General features: G+C 48.2%; 2 protein-coding genes across 2 annotated transcripts in view; both read left to right on the top strand.

The window, feature by feature from the left end:
* The window catches only part of PPP1R27 (protein phosphatase 1 regulatory subunit 27), a 48,442-nt gene that overhangs the window by 13,210 nt on the left and 14,590 nt on the right, over nucleotides 1-20,642 (top strand). The window lies entirely within an intron of this gene.
* Nucleotides 1,906-2,906, top strand: LOC138667899 (uncharacterized). Its single transcript, XM_069755972.1, has 2 exons — nucleotides 1,906-2,056; nucleotides 2,161-2,906. The coding sequence occupies exons 1-2, from the start codon at nucleotides 1,906-1,908 to the stop codon at nucleotides 2,904-2,906; spliced, it is 897 nt and encodes a 298-aa protein (XP_069612073.1).

Raw genomic sequence — 20,642 nt, 5'->3', positions numbered from 1 at the left:
TGCTGCAGTCTTCTGGCTCCACACTGTCGCTGTAACCCCTTGACAGATGATGTGCAAAAGATCATTTCACCCTATGAACCAGCGTTTTGTTTGTTCATCAGGTAATAGTATGTTTACACTGAAAGACTTTTGTGAAAAGGGTGTTGTTGGTGAACAATAATCTCTCAGTATAAATGCACCCTTACCCTTTGAACTATCATCTAGAATCAATCACAGTCATTACATCCATCTCAGTCACATCTCAGTGTCACGATATTGTATGAAATATAATATGATTTTGATGCTTTGCCCTTCAGACTCATGCTGCAGGCTAACCTCCCCCCTCCTTTGTGTGTTTCTGAATGTATGTGTAGAAGAGGTTTTTATTGCCCTGGCCATAAATTCCAAGCTCTGAGCAACTTACTTGCCCCTCCCATCTGTACTAGCTAGGACTGGTATAGAAGTTCTTTTGAAACATGAGGCTCTTTGTCTGAATCTTGTAAGATTCTGGGCCAATGATTTGGGCTAGGAAAATAATGAGTACATATTGCTAAAGTCCATCGGCGCATCTATACAGCACTGTAAGCGCTAACCTCTAATTCCACCAGGTAAATAAGTACAGATTTCTCTGGAACGGAGTGTCCCTACTAGCCCGAATTTAGTATCTATAGAGAGCAAATCTTAATACAAGACGAATGCTGGGTGTGTTATGATTCTGACATGTTCTGTAGCGGAGATACAGGCATTAGACAAACTTGTGTGAAATTTACTAAGGCTGAAGAGGTAGGAGGGTCTAAAGAAACCAGCCCTGTTAGTGATATCACAAGGCTGTGGTTATTTAAGTGACCCCACTTTGCCCAGCCTTCAGAGTCAGCAGAGTTTTACTTAAGGAGCTGTTTCTATCCAAATCTCCTGATGCACTGGGACATTTGGGGAGCTCCGCCCACCAGCATGGTTTTGCCTGAAATGAACTGAGAACATGTAAGTGTTGATTTTCTCATTTAATCCCTTTATTTTATAATTACCTTGTACATATTTCAATTGTCTCTTTTGTAACATCTTTATATGCCTTTTTATAAACACTGTCTTAAAATCTTTTATGGAGTATAATATTTAATATACTAGATTCGTTCTTCTGCTCTAAAATGTACCCTAAGTCTTCTGAAGGGAATTACGCTACTGTTTTGGGTTAGCTTCGGACCCGTTTAATAGGAGCTGGTGGCAGCATATCGTGTGCGGGGCCTTTGGGTGTCGTCGTAGCGACTGCAGCGTGGATAATTATTGTTCCTGCCTGAGCGGGAGTAGTTAAATCGCCTCGCTGCAGCGTGCCCAATAGCCAGTACATAACAGGCAGCCTTTCTGGCGACTAATTACCCTAGGTGCAGTACCTAGTCTGACCTGAGGGTAAGGGGCGCTAGAGAGCTGCAAGTTCAAGCAGAACTGTAAAGCAGGATATACATAAATACCTGCAGTTCGTGGTATATTGAAGAGCAGTGGGATACCTAAAATAAGCCCCTGCTGTAAACTAAGAGGTCAATAGCCTTGTGTGGGTTTTTCCATCACATTGTAGCAGTGGAGGGATAACTAAGATAAGCCCCCTGCACATGTGATAGCCGTCTGTTGGCCTAAAGTCACCCTGATCCGTGACGTGGGGGTGACGGTCACGGTGTGAATCGTGACATATTGGTGGCAGCGGTGTGGATTCGTGACATATTGGTGGCAAGGCGGTGGGATCTTAGAGTATTAGTGATTTGGTTTGAGCAATCATTCCTCTCACAAAAAACTTGCAAAGTTCTTGCGAGGACTCTGTGCAAATAAGTTTGGAGAACGAACTCACTGTTTATTAGTCCTGAGACAATTGTGTGTACTGGTAATTATCCCTTCCCTTTCTCTTCGTTTTTCTATCCTATCTTTCATTTGGCAACCATGGCTGCAATGGGAGAAGAGTGGTATAAGCAACTTAAGAAAGACACTCGTATTGCCCTGTGCGGGGTGTGGCAGATCGACACCACGAACAAAAACAAAGGCCAACTGGTCGCGGCTCTGGTGCAACGGGAAACCGGCCAGAGCCCAGTAGGTGCAGAACCCGGACCAGCAGAGGGGGTGCTGCAGTAGAGGTCCAACCACTGAATGCCAGCCCTACTAGCAATCAGGGTGAATTGGACCCCCACCTGCTGGCAGCCTTGGAAGAATTCCCCACTGACGACCGTGATGGACGTCGGCAGCTGATTCAGCAATACCGGCAGGAGGCCCAGGCCCAGCGAGGCGAGCGAGAGGCCCGAGCCGAGCGGGAGGCCCAGGCCCACCGAGCTGAGCGCCAAGCCCAGCGAGAATATGAACTGGAGATGCTCCGGCAGGGGGTGATGCCCTCCTCCGCCCGGAGCCGTGAGCCCAGCAGCGCTCAGATACCGAAGCCCCGGCCCGATCACTTTCCTGTTATGGAAAAGGACGGGGACTTGGACACTTTTCTGCGGGCCTTTGAGAAAGCCTGCAGACAGTACCAGCTGCCTACAGATGAATGGGCACGATACCTGACACCAGGGCTGAGAGGCAAAGCTCTCGAGGCGTTTGCTGCCCTCTCTCAAGAACAAGATGGTGACTATGAGGCCATCAAGCAGGCCCTGGTAGCAAAGTACCAGCTTACACCTGAGGTTTACCGTAGAAAGTTCCGGAACCTCCAACGTGGCCACCACGACAGTTACAGTGATGTGGCACATGGACTGGTGACCCACTTTGAGCAGTGGACCAAAGGACTGTCAGTGCCCACCTTTGCACAGCTGCGAGACCTGATGATCAAAGACCAGTTCTTACATCTTAGCCCAGCTGAGGTGCGACAGTTCGTGATGGACAGAGAACCCAAAGACGTGACGAAAGCAGCGCAAATTGCCGATGCCTATGAGTCCAACCGTAGATTGGAAGTGCGGTAGCCCGTCACCACCAGCTGGAGAGGGGGTAAGCCTGCAACCAATACCAGTACCCCTGCCAGCCAACACACCAGAGGTCCTGTCCCCGTGGCCAACAGCACCAGACCTACCACCGAACCTCACCAGTGTTTCTTTTGCAAGCGGACTGGTCATATCAGTCCCCACTGTCCAGACAGGCCGAAGAACCCCCCATCCAAGGCCCCAGTGCCTAATGCAGCAGTTCTTTTGGTGGGTGGTGTGGTTGGGAGGGTGTGTGACAACGTACAGCACGTCACCGTGGGAGGCCATGTTGCTACAGGCCTCAAGGACACCGGGGCTGAACGAACCCTCATCCGACCCAAACTGGTGGCCCCTGAAGAAATCATTCCGGGGAAAACCCTAACTGTCACTGAGATTGGGGGCATCAGCTGTCCCTTACCAATGGCCTGGGTTTATATTGATTGGGGTGCCGGGAGCTGGGTGAAGGAAGTGGGGTTGTCTGAAAATTTGCCCACTGATGTTTTGTTGGGGACTGATTTGGTGAGGATGGTTGCATACTACGTCCCTGACACCCCTCCCCAATCTGCTAATAGGGGTAACGTTCACCCTGAGGATGATGATGATGAAGATGATGATGATGATGGGAAATCGCATGTGTTACCTGACCATGCTTTATCTTGTAATGATGCATCTAATAACCATTTTTTCCCTAGGATTGATGGTGAAAATGTTGTATCTGTGCCAACTGAACCTGATAATGTTTTGTCTGCAAAGGTTAATGTGTCCATAGGTACAGGCGTGCTCAGCCACGTCGCTCTGCGGAGTGAGACGGCTGAGGAACCCCTAGCAGCGGCAAGTGTCGGTGCTACAGGAAATGGGGAGAGGCATGGGAACCATGAGGAAGGTGATGCCATGAAATTGACCAGTGCCACCGAGGAAGGTAACTGGCCCATAAGTAGCACTGCCCCTGGAGTGTTGGGGGTGGATGGGGAAGTAGTACCCATAGCAGCGTCGGCTGATGTGTCTGTAGAAATCCCCGGGGAGACAGCCTACGTAGCTGCTGTCACCTGCAGTCAGAGTGCCCGGAACGCAGATAACTGTCTGCCTTCCGGACCCTCCTCAGTCATCATTGCGACTGAACCAGAGGTGGACCCAGAGCAGGTCCAAGAGGGTTCCCGTGGGGAAGGGACTCTGACATCGCTTCTGGCTTCCCCCTAGCCAGGAGTTTCAGGCCACTCTGCGCGCAGATGCGAGCCTAGAGAGTTTGAGACAACTCGCCGAGATGCCCACCTCATGGACTGAGAAGGAGAGGGTGTTCTGGGAACGAGGAAGGTTGTACCGGGAGACAGTACCCGGAGAATCACAAAAGGAGTGGTTGAGGGAAAGACAGCTGGTAGTCCTGCAGCAATTCCGGGGTGAGCTGTTACGGATTGCCCATGAGATCTGTTATGGCCGGCAATCAGACAACACAGCGTGCAGTAATCAGCGCACATACAGAGATCTGGCAATAACCAAAAACAATAGGACGAGCTCTGAGACGTGGAATCTCTGTAGACTGCAGTACCTGATCTATCCTCACACAACTATAAGCAGCAGTGGATTGCGCCTATCACTACCTATGCAACTCGGCACTGCCTGAGGAGCTGACTAGCCTGAAGATAGAAATACAAGCCTGACTTACCTCAGAGAAATACCCCAAAGGAATAGGCAGCCCCCCACATATAATGACTGTTAGCAAGATGAAAAGACAAACGTAGGAATGAAATAGATTCAGCAAAGTGAGGCCCGATATTCTAGACAGAGCGAGGATAGCAAAGAGAACTATGCAGTCTACAAAAAACCCTAAAACGAAAACCACGCAAAGGGGCAAAAAGACCCACCGTGCCGAACTAACAGCACGGCGGTGCACCCCTTTGCTTCTCAGAGCTTCCAGCAAAAGTTAATAGCAAGCTGGACAGAAAAAACAGAAAACAAACTAGAAGCACTTATCTAGCAGAGCAGCAGGCCCAAGGAAAGATGCAGTAGCTCAGATCCAACACTGGAACATTGACAAGGAGCAAGGAAGACAGACTCAGGTGGAGCTAAATAGCAAGGCAGCCAACAAGCTCACCAAAACACCTGAGGGAGGAAGCCCAGAGACTGCAATACCACTTGTGACCACAGAAGTGAACTCAGCCACAGAATTCACAACAGTACCCCCCCCTTGAGGAGGGGTCACCGAACCCTCACCAGAACCCCCAGGCCGACCAGGATGAGCCACATGAAAGGCACGAACAAGATCTGGAGCATGGACATCAGAGGCAAAAACCCAGGAATTATCTTCCTGAGCATAACCCTTCCATTTGACCAGATACTGGAGTTTCCGTCTAGAGACACGAGAATCCAAAATCTTCTCCACAATATACTCCAATTCCCCCTCCACCAAAACAGGGGCAGGAGGCTCCACAGATGGAACCATAGGTGCCACGTATCTCCTCAACAACGACCTATGGAATACATTATGTATGGAAAAGGAGTCTGGGAGGGTCAGACGAAAAGACACCGGATTGAGAATCTCAGAAATCCTATACGGACCAATAAAACGAGGTTTAAATTTAGGAGAGGAAACCTTCATAGGAATATGACGAGAAGATAACCAAACCAGATCCCCAACACGAAGTCGGGGTCCCACACGGCGTCTGCGATTAGCGAAAAGCTGAGCCTTCTCCTGGGACAAGGTCAAATTGTCCACTACCTGAGTCCAGATCTGCTGCAACCTGTCCACCACAGAATCCACACCAGGACAGTCCGAAGACTCAACCTGTCCTGAAGAGAAACGAGGATGGAACCCAGAATTGCAGAAAAATGGAGAGACCAAGGTAGCCGAGCTGGCCCGATTATTAAGGGCGAACTCAGCCAACGGCAAAAATGACACCCAATCATCCTGGTCAGCGGAAACAAAACATCTCAGATATGTTTCCAAGGTCTGATTGGTTCGTTCGGTCTGGCCATTAGTCTGAGGATGGAAGGCCGAGGAGAAAGATAGGTCAATGCCCATCCTACCACAAAAGGCTCGCCAGAACCTCGAGACAAACTGGGAACCTCTGTCAGAAACAATATTCTCAGGAATGCCATGTAAACGAACCACATGCTGGAAGAACAAAGGCACCAAATCTGAGGAGGAAGGCAATTTAACCAAGGGCACCAGATGGACCATTTTAGAAAAGCGATCAGACCACCCAAATGACCGACATTTTTTGAGAAACGGGAAGGTCAGAAATGAAATCCATCGAAATATGTGTCCAAGGCCTCTTCGGGACCGGCAAGGGCAAAAGCAACCCACTGGCACGTGAACAGCAGGGCTTAGCCCTAGCACAAATTCCACAGGACTGCACAAAAGCACGCACATCCCGCGACAGAGATGGCCACCAGAAGGATCTAGCAACCAACTCCCTGGTACCAAAGATTCCTGGATGACCGGCCAGCACCGAACAATGAAGTTCAGAGATAACTTTACTAGTCCACCTATCAGGGACGAACAGTTTCTCGGCCGGACAACGATCAGGTTTATTAGCCTGAAATTTCTGCAACACTCCGCAAATCAGGGGAGATGGCAGACACAATGACTCCTTCCTTGAGGATACTCGCCGGCTCAGATAACCCCGGAGAGTCGGGCACAAAACTCCTAGACAGAGCATCCGCCTTCACATTTTTAGAGCCCGGAAGGTATGAAATCACAAAATCAAAACGAGCAAAAAATAACGACCAACGGGCCTGTCTAGGATTCAAGCGCTTGGCAGACTCAAGATAAGTAAGGTTCTTATGATCAGTCAATACCACCACGCGATGCTTAGCACCCTCAAGCCAATGACGCCACTCCTCGAATGCCCACTTCATGGCCAGCAACTCTCGGTTGCCCACATCATAATTACGCTCAGCAGCAGAAAATTTCCTGGAAAAGAAAGCACATGGTTTGAACACTGAGCAACCAGAACCTCTCTGTGACAAAACCGCCCCTGCACCAATCTCAGAAGCATCAACCTCGACCTGGAACGGAAGAGAAACATCAGGTTGACACAACACAGGGGCACAGCAAAAACGACGCTTCAACTCCTGAAAAGCTTCCACGGCAGCAGAAGACCAATTAACCAAATCAGCACCCTTCTTGGTCAAATCGGTCAATGGTCTGGCAATGCTAGAAAAATTACAGATGAAGCGATGATAAAAATTAGCAAAGCCCAGGAATTTCTGCAGACTTTTTAGAGATGTCGGCTGAGTCCAATCCTGGATGGCCTGAACCTTAACCGGATCCATCTCGATAGTAGAAGGGGAAAAGATGAACCCCAAAAATGAAACTTTCTGCACACCGAAGAGACACTTTGATCCCTTCACGAACAAGGAATTAGCACGCAGTACCTGGAAAACCATTCTGACTTGCTTCACATGAGACTCCCAATCATCTGAGAAGATCAAAATGTCATCCAAGTAAACAATCAAGAATTTATCCAGATACTCACGGAAAATGTCATGCATAAAAGACTGAAAAACAGATGGAGCATTGGCAAGTCCGAACGGCATCACCAGATACTCAAAATGACCCTCGGGCGTATTAAATGCCGTTTTCCATTCATCTCCCTGCCTGATTCTCACCAGATTATACGCACCACGAAGATCAATCTTAGTAAACCAACTAGCCCCCTTAATCCGAGCAAACAAGTCAGAAATCAATGGCAAGGGATACTGAAACTTAACAGTGATCTTATTAAGAAGGCGGTAATCAATACACGGTCTTAGCGAACCATCCTTCTTGGCTACAAAAAAGAACCCTGCTCCCAATGGTGACGACGATGGGCGAATATGTCCCTTCTCCAGGGACTCCTTCACATAACTGCGCATAGCGGTGTGTTCAGGTACGGACAAATTAAATAAACGACCCTTAGGGAATTTACTACCAGGAATCAAATCGATAGCACAATCACAATTCCTATGCGGAGGTAGGGCATCAGACTTGGACTCTTCAAATACATCCTGAAAGTCCGACAAGAACTCTGGGATGTCAGAAGGAATGGATGACGAAATAGACAAAAATGGAACATCACCATGTACTCCCTGACAACCCCAGCTGGTTACCGACATAGAGTTCCAATCCAATACTGGATTATGGGTTTGTAGCCATGGCAACCCCAACACGACCACATCATGCAAATTATGCAGTACCAGAAAGCGAATAACTTCCTGATGTGCAGGAGCCATGCACATGGTCAGCTGGGCCCAGTACTGAGGCTTATTCTTGGCCAAAGGTGTAGCATCAATTCCTCTCAACGGAATAGGACACCGCAAAGGCTCCAAGAAAAATCCACAACGTTTAGCATAATCCAAATCCATCAGATTCAGGGCAGCGCCTGAATCCACAAACGCCATGACAGAATACGATGACAAAGAGCACATTAAGGTAATGGACAAAAGGAATTTGGACTGTACAGTACCAATAACGGCAGAGCTATCGAACCGCCTAGTGCGTTTAGGACAATTAGAAATAGCATGAGTAGAATCACCACAATAGAAACACAGTCTGTTCAGACGTCTGTGTTCTTGCCGTTCTACTTTAGTCATAGTCCTGTCGCACTGCATAGGCTCAGGTTTACTCTCAGACAATACCGCCAGATGGTGCACAGATTTACGCTCGCGCAAGCGACGACCGATCTGAATGGCCAAGGACATAGACTCATTCAAACCAGCAGGCATAGGAAATCCCACCATTACATCCTTAAGAGCTTCAGAGAGACCCTTTCTGAACAAAGCCGCTAGTGCAGATTCATTCCACAGAGTGAGTACTGACCACTTCCTAAATTTCTGACAATATACTTCTACATCATCCTGACCCTGGCATAAAGCCAGCAGATTTTTCTCAGCCTGATCCACTGAATTAGGCTCATCGTAAAGCAATCCCAGCGCCTGGAAAAATGCATCAACATTACTCAATGCAGAATCTCCTGGTGCAAGAGAAAACGCCCAGTCCTGTGGGTCGCCGCGCAAAAAAGAAATAATAATCAAAACCTGTTGAATAGGATTACCAGAAGAATGAGGTTTCAAGGCCAAAAATAGCTTACAATTATTTCTGAAGCTCAGGAACTTAGTTCTGTCACCAAAAAACAAATCAGGAATCGGAATTCTTGGTTCTAGCATCGATTTCTGATCAATAGTATCTTGAATCTTTTGTACATTTACAACGAGATTATCCATTGAGGAGCACAGAGCCTGAATATCCATGTCCACAGCTGTGTCCTGAAGCACTCTAATGTCTAGGGGAAAAAAAAGACTGAAGACAGAGCTAAGAAAAAAAAATGATGTCAGGATTTCTTTTTTCCCTCTATTGGGAATCATTGGTGTCGCTCCTTGTACTGTTATGGCCGGCAATCAGACAACACAGCGTGCAGTAATCAGCGCACATACAGAGATCTGGCAATAACCAAAAACAATAGGACGAGCTCTGAGACGTGGAATCTCTGTAGACTGCAGTACCTGATCTATCCTCACACAACTATAAGCAGCAGTGGATTGCGCCTATCACTACCTATGCAACTCGGCACTGCCTGAGGAGCTGACTAGCCTGAAGATAGAAATACAAGCCTGACTTACCTCAGAGAAATACCCCAAAGGAATAGGCAGCCCCCCACATATAATGACTGTTAGCAAGATGAAAAGACAAACGTAGGAATGAAATAGATTCAGCAAAGTGAGGCCCGATATTCTAGACAGAGCGAGGATAGCAAAGAGAACTATGCAGTCTACAAAAAACCCTAAAACGAAAACCACGCAAAGGGGCAAAAAGACCCACCGTGCCGAACTAACAGCACGGCGGTGCACCCCTTTGCTTCTCAGAGCTTCCAGCAAAAGTTAATAGCAAGCTGGACAGAAAAAACAGAAAACAAACTAGAAGCACTTATCTAGCAGAGCAGCAGGCCCAAGGAAAGATGCAGTAGCTCAGATCCAACACTGGAACATTGACAAGGAGCAAGGAAGACAGACTCAGGTGGAGCTAAATAGCAAGGCAGCCAACGAGCTCACCAAAACACCTGAGGGAGGAAGCCCAGAGACTGCAATACCACTTGTGACCACAGAAGTGAACTCAGCCACAGAATTCACAACAGAGATCCCGCTAGCTGGACACTTGGGGATCAGCAAAACTAAGGCCCGGCTGTCTCAACACTTCTATTGGCCTAAGATGGGGACAGATGTGTCAAACTACTGCCACTCCTGTATCACCTATCAAAGAGTGGGGAAGGCGGCGCCTGCTCTTAAGGCTCCCCTGATCCCTTTGCCAGTGATAGAGGAGCCTTTCCAGAGGATCGCGGTGGACATTGTGGGCCCACTGGCCGTCTCTAGCAGCTCTGGAAAGCAATACATCCTTACTGTAGTAGACTACGCTACCCGGTACCCAGAGGCAGCAGCTCTGTTTTCAACTAGGGCAGATAAGGTGGCGGATGCCCTGTTGGCTATCTTTTCACGTGTAGGATTTCCCAGGGAGATGCTTACTGATCAAGGGACCCAATTCATGTCTCACCTAATGGAGGCTCTCTGTAAGAGAATGCAGGTGAAGCACCTGGTATCGAGTGCGTATCACCCACAGACGAATGGCTTGTGTGAACGCTTCAATGGTACCCTCAAACAGATGCTACGCATGCTGGTTGAGATCCAAAGGCACGACTGGGAGTGGTACCTCCCACACCTGCTATTCGCTTACCGAGGGGTTCCGCAGGCCTTGACGGGGTTCTCCCCTTCGAGCTTCTGTATGGCAGGCGAGTCCAGGGACCCCTTGGATTGGTCAGAGAATCCTGGGAAGAGGAGCCAAAGCCTTCCGAAGTGTCCATAGTGGAGTATGTCATGCGCTTCTGCGACAAGATGCAGACCTTGACGCAGTTGGTGCATGACAACATGACGCAGGCTCAGGCTGACCAGAAGCGCTGGTATGACCAGAACGCCCAGGAGCGGACCTACCACGTGGGTCAAAAGGTGTGGGTGCTGGTCTCCGTGCCAACGGATAAGCTTCAGGCAGCCTGGGAGGGCCCGTACGTCGTCCACCAACAGCTCAACCCGGTCACTTACGTGGTCACACTTGACCATGCTCGGGGAAGGCGAAAGGCCTTTCACGTCAACATGATGAAGGCTCATCACAAACGTGAACCTTTCGTCCTACCAGTCTGCAGCTTGCCCAAAGACGGGGAGGAAGACACCCTCCTGGACATGCTGGCCCAAGCAAAGGCCGGTGGGTCCATTGAGGACGTGGAGGTAAGCGCCTCACTAACCGAACCCCAGCGGTCGCAGTTGTGGACCAAGCTGGAACCCTTCCGGGCCGTTTTCTCCAACCGACCTGGAAGGACTGAGTTAGCAGTCCACGAGGTGGACACCGGGAATCATGCCCCACTACAGCTAACACCCTATCGAATCTCCGACCAGGTGCAGCAGGTTATGCGCCAGGAGATCGATGAGACAGCTGGGAGTGATTCGACGGTCAAAGAGTGCGTGGGCCTCACCTGTAGTTCTCGTGCCAAAGAAGGACCGGACCACCCGGTTCTGCGTGGACTACAGGGGGCTCAACGCCATCACAGCCTCTGATGCGCACCCAATGCCGTGCATCGAAGAGCTGCTTGAGAGGTTAGCTGGCGCAAAATATCTGACAATAATGGATCTGAGTCGAGGCGCAGGAGAAGTCCACCTTTATCACACCCTTTGGACTGTACGAGTCCACAGTCATGCCCTTCAGCATGAAGACTGCCCCTGCCACTTTCCAGCAGATGGTCAACCTCTTGCTTCAGGGACTGGAGAAGTACGCAATGGCGTACTTGGATGACATTGCCATCTTCAGTTCCTCCTGGAAGGAACACCTGCAGCATCTCGAGGAGGTGCTCAGGCAAATTCACCGAGCAGGACTGACTATCAAGCTGGGAAAGTGCCAGATGGGCATGAGTGAGGTCCACTACCTGGGGCACCGGGTAGGCGGAGGCACCCTAAAGCCAGAGCCTGAGAAAGTGGGAACTGGCCCACTCCCGGGACCAAGAAACAGGTGATGTCCTTCCTGGGCACTGCAGGGTACTATAGGCGCTTTGTACGGCACTATAGTAGCTTGGCAAAACCCTTGACAGACCTCACCAGGAGGAAGCTACCCCACATCATCAACTGGACCGACGGCTGTGAGGGGGCCTTCCAGGCGTTGAAAACAGCACTGTGCAACGCCCCTGTGTTGAAAGCAGTTGACAGCAGTCGACCGTTCTTGGTACAGACTGACGCCAGCGAGTTTGGCCTCGGTGCTGTACTCAGCCAGGTTGACTCAGAGGACCAAGAGCACCCCGTGTTGTACCTGAGCCAGAAACTTTTGCCGAGGGAAGTGGCCTACTCCACCATCGAGAAGGAGTGCCTGGCCATAGTCTGGGCCCTGCAACGCTTGCAGCCCTACTTGTATGGTCGCACCTTCACCGTGGTGACTGACCACAATCCTCTGTGCTGGCTAAACGCCATGTGTGGAACCAACGGCAGGTTGCTCTGCTGGAGCCTTGCCCTTCAGCAGTTTGACTTCACCATTGAGCGCAAAACGGGCAGGTATCATGGAAATGCAGATGGACTGTCCCGCCAGGGTGAACCCACTGAGGTGCGCATGGAGGCATACCAAGGGGTTCTGCCTCCGCAGCGCAGACCAAAAGGGGGAGGTGTCACGATATTGTATGAAATATAATATGATTTTGATGCTTTGCCCTTCAGACCCATGCTGCGGGCTAAACCCCCCCTCCTTTGTGTGTTTCTGAATGTATGTGTAGAAGAGGTTTTTATTGCCCTGGCCATAAATTCCAAGCTCTGAGCAACTTACTCGCCCCTCCCATCTGTACTAGCTAGGACTGGTATAGAAGTTATTTGAAACATGAGGCTCTTTGTCTGAATCTTGTAAGATTCTGGGCCAACGATTTGGGCTAGGAAAATGAGTACATATTGCTAAACTCCATCGGCACATCTATACAGCACTGTAAGCGCGAGCCTCTAATTCCACCAGGTAAATAAGTACAGATTTCTCTGGAACGGAGTGTCCCTACTAGCCCGAATTTAGTATCTATAGAGAGCAAATCTTAATACAAGATGAATGCTGAGTGTGTTATGATTCTGACATGTTCTGTAGCAGAGATACAGGCATTAGACAAACTTGTGTGAAATTTACTAAGGCTGAAGAGGTAGGAGGGTCTAAAGAAACTAGCCCTGTTAGTGATGTCACAAGGCTGTGGTTATTTAAGTGACCCCACTTTGCCCAGCCTTCAGAGTCAGCAGAGTTTTACTTAAGGAGCTGTTTCTATCCAAACCTCCTGATGCACTGGGACATTTTGGGGCTCCGCCCACCAGCATGGTGTTGCCTGAAATGAACTGAGAACATGTAAGTGTTGATTTTCTTATTTAATCCCTTTATTTTATAATTACCTTGTACATATTTCAATTGTCTCTTTTGTAACATCTTTATATGCCTTTTTATAAACACTGCCTTCAAATCTTTTATGGAGTATAATATTTAATATACTAGATTCGTTGTTCTGCTCTAAAACATACCCTAAGTCTTCTGAAGGGAATTACGCTACTGTTTTGGGTTAGCTTCGGACCCGTTTAATCGGAGCTGGTGGCAGCATATCGTGTGCGGGGCCTTTGGGTGTTGTTGTAGCGACTGCGGCGTGGATAATTACTGTTCCTGCCTGAGCGGGAGTAGTTAAATTGCCTCGCTGCAGCATGCCCAATAGCCAGTACATAGCAGGCAGCCTTTCTGGCGACTAATTACCCTAGGTGCAGTACCTAGTCTGACCTGAGGGTAAGGGGGCGCTAGAGAGCTGCAAGTTCAAGCAGAACTGTAAAGCGGGATATACATAAATACCTGCATTTCTTGGTATATTGAAGAGCAGTGGGATACCTAAAATAAGCCCCTGCTGTAAACTAAGAGGTCAATAGCCTTGTGTGGGTTTTTCCATCACATTGTAGCAGTGGAGGGATATCTAAGATAAGCCCCCCTGCACATGTGATAGCCGTCTGTTGGCCTAAAGTCACCCTGATCCATGACGTGGGGGTGACGGTCACGGTGTGAATCGTGACAAATTGGTGGCCGCGGTGTGGATTCGTGACACTCAGTGACATAAATAACTGACCGAGCCATTCCTAGCTTAGTGTACATAAATACAGAGCAAATGTTAGTATGTGCTGAGCCATGGGAACTGATGTCACAGATATATGTGTCACAAAGCCACATGGATGCCATATGAGAATGATGACATGCAGGGGCGCAACTATAACAGGAGCAGGAGCGTAACTATAATAGGAGTAGGGGTGTAACTATAGTAGAAGCAGGGGCGTAACTACAGTAGGAGCAGGGGCGTAACTATAGTAGGAGCAGAGGCGTAACTATAGTAGAAGCAGGGGTGTAACTATAGTAGAAGCAGGGGCGTAACTATAGTAGGGGCAGGGTTGTAACTATAGTAGAAGCAGGGGCGTAACTATAATAGGGGCAGGGGCATAACTATAGTAGAAGCAGGTGCGTAACTATAGTAGGAGCAGGGGCGTAACTATAGTAGTAACAGGGGCGTAACTATAGTAGGCACAGGGGCATAACTACAGTAGTAGCAGGGGCGTAACTATAGTAGGGGCAGGGGCGTAACTATAGTAGGCGCAGGGGCGTAACTATAGTAGAAGCAGGGGCGTAACTATAGTAGGGGCAGAGGCATAACTACAGTAGAAGCAGGGGCGTAACTATAGTAGGAGCAGGGGCGTAACTATAGTAGTAACAGGGGCGTAACTATAGTAGGCACAGGAGCATAACTACAGTAGTAGCAGGGGCGCAACTATAGTAGGGGCAGGGGCGTAACTATAGTAGGCGCAGGGGCGTAACTATAGTAGAAGCAGGGGCGTAACTATAGTAGGAGCAGGGGCGTAACTATAGTAGAAGTAGGGGCGTAATTATAGTAGGATCAGGGGCGTAACTATAGTAGGAGCAGGGATGTAGCTATAGTAGGAGCAGGGGCGTAACTATAGTAGGAGCAGTGGCGTAACTATAGTAGAGGTAGGGGCGTAACTATAGTAGGGGCAGGGGCGTAACTATAGTTGGCGCAGGGGCGTAACTATAGAAGAAGCAGGGTTGTAACTATAGTAGGAGCAGCGGCGTAACTATAGTAGGAGCGGGGTGTAACTATAGTAGAAGCAGGGGTGTAACTATAGTAGAAGCAGGGGCATAACTATAGTACGCGCAGGGGCGTAAGTATAATAGGAGCAGGGGCGTAACTATAGTAGGGGCAGGGGCATAACTATAGTAGGCGCAGGGGCGTAACTATAGAAGAAGCAGGGTTGTAACTATAGTAGGAGCAGCGGCGTAACTATAGTAGGAGCGGGGTGTAACTATAGTAGAAGCAGGGGTGTAACTATAGTAGAAGCAGGGGCGTAACTATAGTACGCGCAGGGGTGTAACTATAGTAGAAGCAGGGGTGTAACTATAGTACGCGCAGGGGCGTAAGTATAATAGGAGCAGGGGCGTAACTATAGTACGCGCAGGGGTGTAACTATAGTAGAAGCAGGGGCGTAACTATAGTACGCGCAGGGGCGTAAGTATAATAGGAGCAGGGGCGTAACTATAGTAGAAGCAGGGGCGTAACTATAGAAGGAGCAGGGATGTAACTATAGTAGGAGCAGGGGCGTAACTATAGTAGGAGCAGGGGCGTAACTATACTAGAGGCAGGGGCATAACTATAGTAGGGGTATTGGCGTAACTATAGTAGGCGCAGGGGCGTAACTATAGAAGAAGCAGGGGCGTAACTATAGTAGGAACAGCGGCGTAACTATAGTAGGAGCAGGGGCGTAACTATAGTAGAAGCAGGGGTGTAACTATAGTAGGAGCAGGGGCGTAACTATAGTAGGAGCAGGGGCATAACGAGCAGGGGAATAATTATAGTAGGGGCAGGGACGTAACTGTAGTAAGAGCAGTGACGTAACTATGGTAGGAGTATGGGTGTAACTATAGTAAAAGCAGGGGAGTAATGAGCAGGAGCATAATTATAGTAGGGGCAGGGGTTGCAGTCGTACCCAAGCCCTGGAGCCTAATGGGGCCCAAAAGGTCCCTTTGGCCCATATGAAGAAACTTAATATTAAAGGCCTGTAATAGTTGGAGACTTTGTTGTATTTTGCATTGGGGCCCACAAACTTACTGATAACCCATTGCTGAATGTGGTGAGTGGGAGGCAACAATGACAACATCAGATATAGTGTTATGTATCTTTCCTTTCATTTGTATTAAAAATAAATATATTGGTCTTGCAATGACAAATTAATGTGGAAATAAGGGACTAAGAAGGCCTGAGTAATCTGAGACAAACTGGTTACTAAGCACACATTGCCAAACCACATTATGGTTGCTAGGCAGCATGTTCCTAGTAACCAATTGGTCAAACACCTCAGCTTTTCTGCATAAAGCTGAATTTGCATTTTATGGGGAGTAGACAAGAATGCAGCATGGAAATAGTCTAAATACAGAGGCACTGATTCATCAACACCGACGTTGTTCACACCAGTAGGGTATGGTGGAGTCAGACACTATTGATTAATTAAGGAGCGTATAAAAAGTGCTGTGTGCCTCGCCAGAAAACTTACTCCAGTCAATGGCTGGAGAAAGATCTCTGATGTAAGCTATGTCACAACTCATGAGCTGTGGTGTAAATTGGTTGCAACTTTTACAGTGTTTTACGTCAAGATTTCTAGCAGAAATACTTTGATGAAACCGGGCCAATGTTTCCAATCTCAGTCATGGAAATATTTCAAGCAATGGTATGGTATAATTTAATATGACAAATGTATTTGGGGGGGATTAATTAGAAACCCGTGCAATGCTGGAATGACATCTTCACATGCTACAAGAGGAAAGATCATGTGCTGGGCTTGTTCTGTCCTCTCCACTGCCTCACATGATAGTCTTCTGCTAAGACCAGTCAAGTCATTTCAAGAATAGGCTGTGCATACCTTTCTGCCTCTTAACCCTGCTGTTCTGTTGGTCAAAAATGACCGACTTTGAACTTCAATATTCTTTAAAATATTCAAGATGCGGCTCTGAAACCCGTGGCCGACCGACCCATCCTCATTTAAGTCAATCAACCACAAGTTTCAGAACCGCATCTTGAACACCCCAAAAAATACCAAAGTTCAAAATAGGTCTCCCCAGACCGAACAGAACAGCAGGGTTAATGCCTGTTGGTATTACCTCCCCCCTTCTCCGATTCCTTCTCCAAGTAAATGAGGTTAATAGCTCTAGTTGTATAGTGCCATCTTGTGGGCCATGTGCATTTTATCACTTATTCCTGTCTACCACTAGGTGCAGACAGCTCATTTGAAGATATATTTGGAGTAAATTGATTATGCTACAATTAAGCCAAAGATGCAAAAAAAATACAATACCTCCCAATTTTCAGGAACTGTAAGGAATGGCAGGTATATGCGAGGAGCTATGAATGCTGCATGGTGGCAGCAGGGCCGGCTCCAGGTTTTCATGGGCCCTGGGCGAAAGAGTCCCAGTGGGCCCCTTTAATACATACCACAATTCATAATGCACTGATACTCCATAGAAATAAAGGTATAGTACAATGCCAAAGATTTCACATACTTCTTACATTACATGAGTGATATCTATTGCACATTCTACATTAGCTCAGAAACCGGACAGTATAGTCCTCTATACAGTATAATGGCCCCATATAGTGCTTGATACAGTACAATTGGCACCACATAGTCCTCTATACAGAATAATGAGCCCCATATATTGCTCCAAAAAGAATAATGAGCCTCATATAATGCTCCATACAGTATAACGGGCACCACAGAGTGCTCCATACGGAATTGACCCCATATAATTCTCCATACAGTATACGATGGGCCTCATCTATTGCTCCATATATAATGGGCCTCACAAAATGCTCCATACAGTATATGATCGGCCCCATACAGTATACTGAGTCCCATATATTGCTGCATACAGAATGGGCCCCATATGATGCTCCATACAGAATGGGCCCATATAATACTCCTTACAGAATGGGTCCCATATAATGCTCCAAAAATAATTGGCCCCATAAGATGCCCCATATATAATTGGCCATATAAAATGCTCCATATATAATTAGTCCCATAAGATGCTTCATATATTATTGGCCCCATATACTGCTCCATGTGTAATTGGCCCCATATACTGCTCCATATTGAATTGGCCCCATAAGATGCTCCATATTAAATTAGCCCCATATAATGCTCCCTATATTATTGGCCCCATAAGATGCTCCCTATATTATTGGCCCCATAAGATACTCCATATAGAATTAGCCCCATAAAATGCTCCATATATGGGCCCCTTCTGATGGTCCCCATATATTGCTACAAATATTTAAAAAAAAATAAAAATGAAATACTCACCTCTCGTTGCTTGATGCTGCTCTGCTCTGGACTCCTCACCGTCGGCGTCTTCCTGCTCTCTGTGCTGCGACTGCTCAGGCAGAGGGCGCGCACTGGTGACGTCATCGCGCCCTCTGATCTGAACGTCACAGTCAGAGGATGGAAGACGCTGCAGCGCCGGAACCGGGAGAGGTAAGTATTGCAAGTGCCGGGGCCCGGAGCAGGCGGGAGGTCCACTCGCGGGGGCCGGCACTATAGCACGCCAGTGTCCCCGACGTCGAGTGGGCCCCCTGCTTGCTCAGGGCCCCGGCACTTGCCCAGGTGCGCCGGGTGCTGACGCTGGCCCTGGGTGGCAGACTAGTTTCACCCTATACTACACCCTAACTACAGTCACAGTACCTCTATAAAAGTGTCACACTGGCCAACAATAGTCTTTTTAAAAACTCAGTTTACAAGATTGTGTTTTTTGGAATGCAGTATAGTTTTCTGAATTGTCATGTCTCTTTCCTCATGTGCAGGTATTGCAGGACCTTAGGTATCCATGGATATGACCCAGAGGAGCAGCTAGGGTTTTGTTTGGGGGGCGGAGGGGGGCCAAGCTTCTGAGTGGGCCCCTAACCAGGTAACCTTGATTACAACTCGGTGACGCACCCTAATAGAGGAGGAGAACCTCAGCAGATGACCGTGATGTTACTGAAGATAATCTCTATACAAAGACCAACATGGATATTACCGCCATATGGTCAGTGGTAGATACCAGTCCTACAGAACATATAACAGATCACTGCACAGTTACAGATAATGACTTACCGCTGATGACCTTTCTGATGGAATCGTTCATTTTTCCCGTCTTTTCCATCTGGCTCAGACCGACATGACAACTTCTTCCACCGAGGACTCATCTGCAGAGAATACAACAAAGACGCATTTCACTTCTCATATTCCAGCCCCATCACCATCTATTCCCAACCTGCACAAACTCCTCATCCTGCTGATACCCCAATACTGAGCCACTGCTGCCCTATGTGTCCCTATTACTACACCTGATACCCCAATACTGAGCCACTGCACCCGTATGTGTTCCTATTACTGCCCCTGATACCCCAATACTGAGCCGCTGCTGCCGTATGTGTCCCTATTACTGCACCTGCTGTGTGGCTCTCTGTGTCCTCTAAATTCTAAAGCACCCCTCTATAATATAGTAATCCCAGGTGCAAGTGCCCTAGAAAACAGTGCCCATATTTTGCCCCCTAGAAAGTAATATTGCCCTGTGTGCCCCTTTGATAGTCACAGTAACCTGAGTTCCCCTATAACAATAAGTGCCCACTTTACATTTAATAATGTCCCGAGTCTCCCCCGTACAGCTCCCCTATACACAGCATGATGCTCTCTTATACACAGTATAATGCCCCTCACTGTATACTACCACCCACACAGTATACTGACTCCTTAGTAGCCCCCAAACCGTTTGATAGCTCCAACACTGTATAATGACCCCCACACTGTAATCTCCATACTGTATGATGGCCCCCTAGATAGCCTCCATATACAGTAGCATAATGCACCAAATAGTCCACAATATAGAATAATGCACTCTCCATAGGCAGACTCTATAGCATACGGCAGCCCCATATAGGCAGACTCTGTAATAAGGCAGCACCCCCATAGGCAGACCCTGTAATAAGGCAGCCCCCATAGTCAGACCCTGTAATAAGGCAGCCCCCATAGGCAGACCCTGTAATAAGGCAGCAGCGCCCATAGTCAGACCCTGTAATAAGGCAGCCCCCATAGTCAGAACCTGTAGTAAGGCAGCACCCCCATAGTCAGACCCTGTAATAAGGCAGCCCCCATAGTCAGACCCTGTAATAAGGCAGCACCCCCATAGTCAGACCCTGTAATAAGGCAGCACCCCTATAGGCAGACCCTGTAATAAGGCAGCCCCCCTATAATCAGACCCTGTAATAAGGCAGCTCCTATAGTAAGACCCTATAATAAGGCAGCCCCCCATAGGCAAACCCTGTAATAAGGTGGCAGATCCCCATAGGCAGACCCTGTAATAAGGCAGCAGTTCCCCATAGGCAGACCTTGTAATAAGGCAGAAGCACTCATAAAAGGGGCCCCATAGCGGCCGGGCGGCAGAGCAGGAAGATCGATTCTCCCTGCTCTGCCGCAGAATGTAACTGTATGTAACCCTAATCAAAGGGTAGATGATAACTTCTGGCTTGAGTGTAGTCCGAGCACTGGGACTCCACGGATTGGCAGAATGGGGCATTTTTATCCTCATTAGAATGGAGTGGCTAGTGCCCATGCTTGACTGTCGCTCCATTCATTCTCTAATAAAGC

The sequence above is a fragment of the Ranitomeya imitator genome, chromosome 2 (assembly GCF_032444005.1).
Source record: "Ranitomeya imitator isolate aRanImi1 chromosome 2, aRanImi1.pri, whole genome shotgun sequence".
Classification (NCBI taxonomy): domain Eukaryota; kingdom Metazoa; phylum Chordata; class Amphibia; order Anura; family Dendrobatidae; genus Ranitomeya; species Ranitomeya imitator.
The sequence above is the reverse complement of the archived record's forward strand: the minus strand, read 5'-3'. Positions and strand labels throughout refer to the sequence as shown.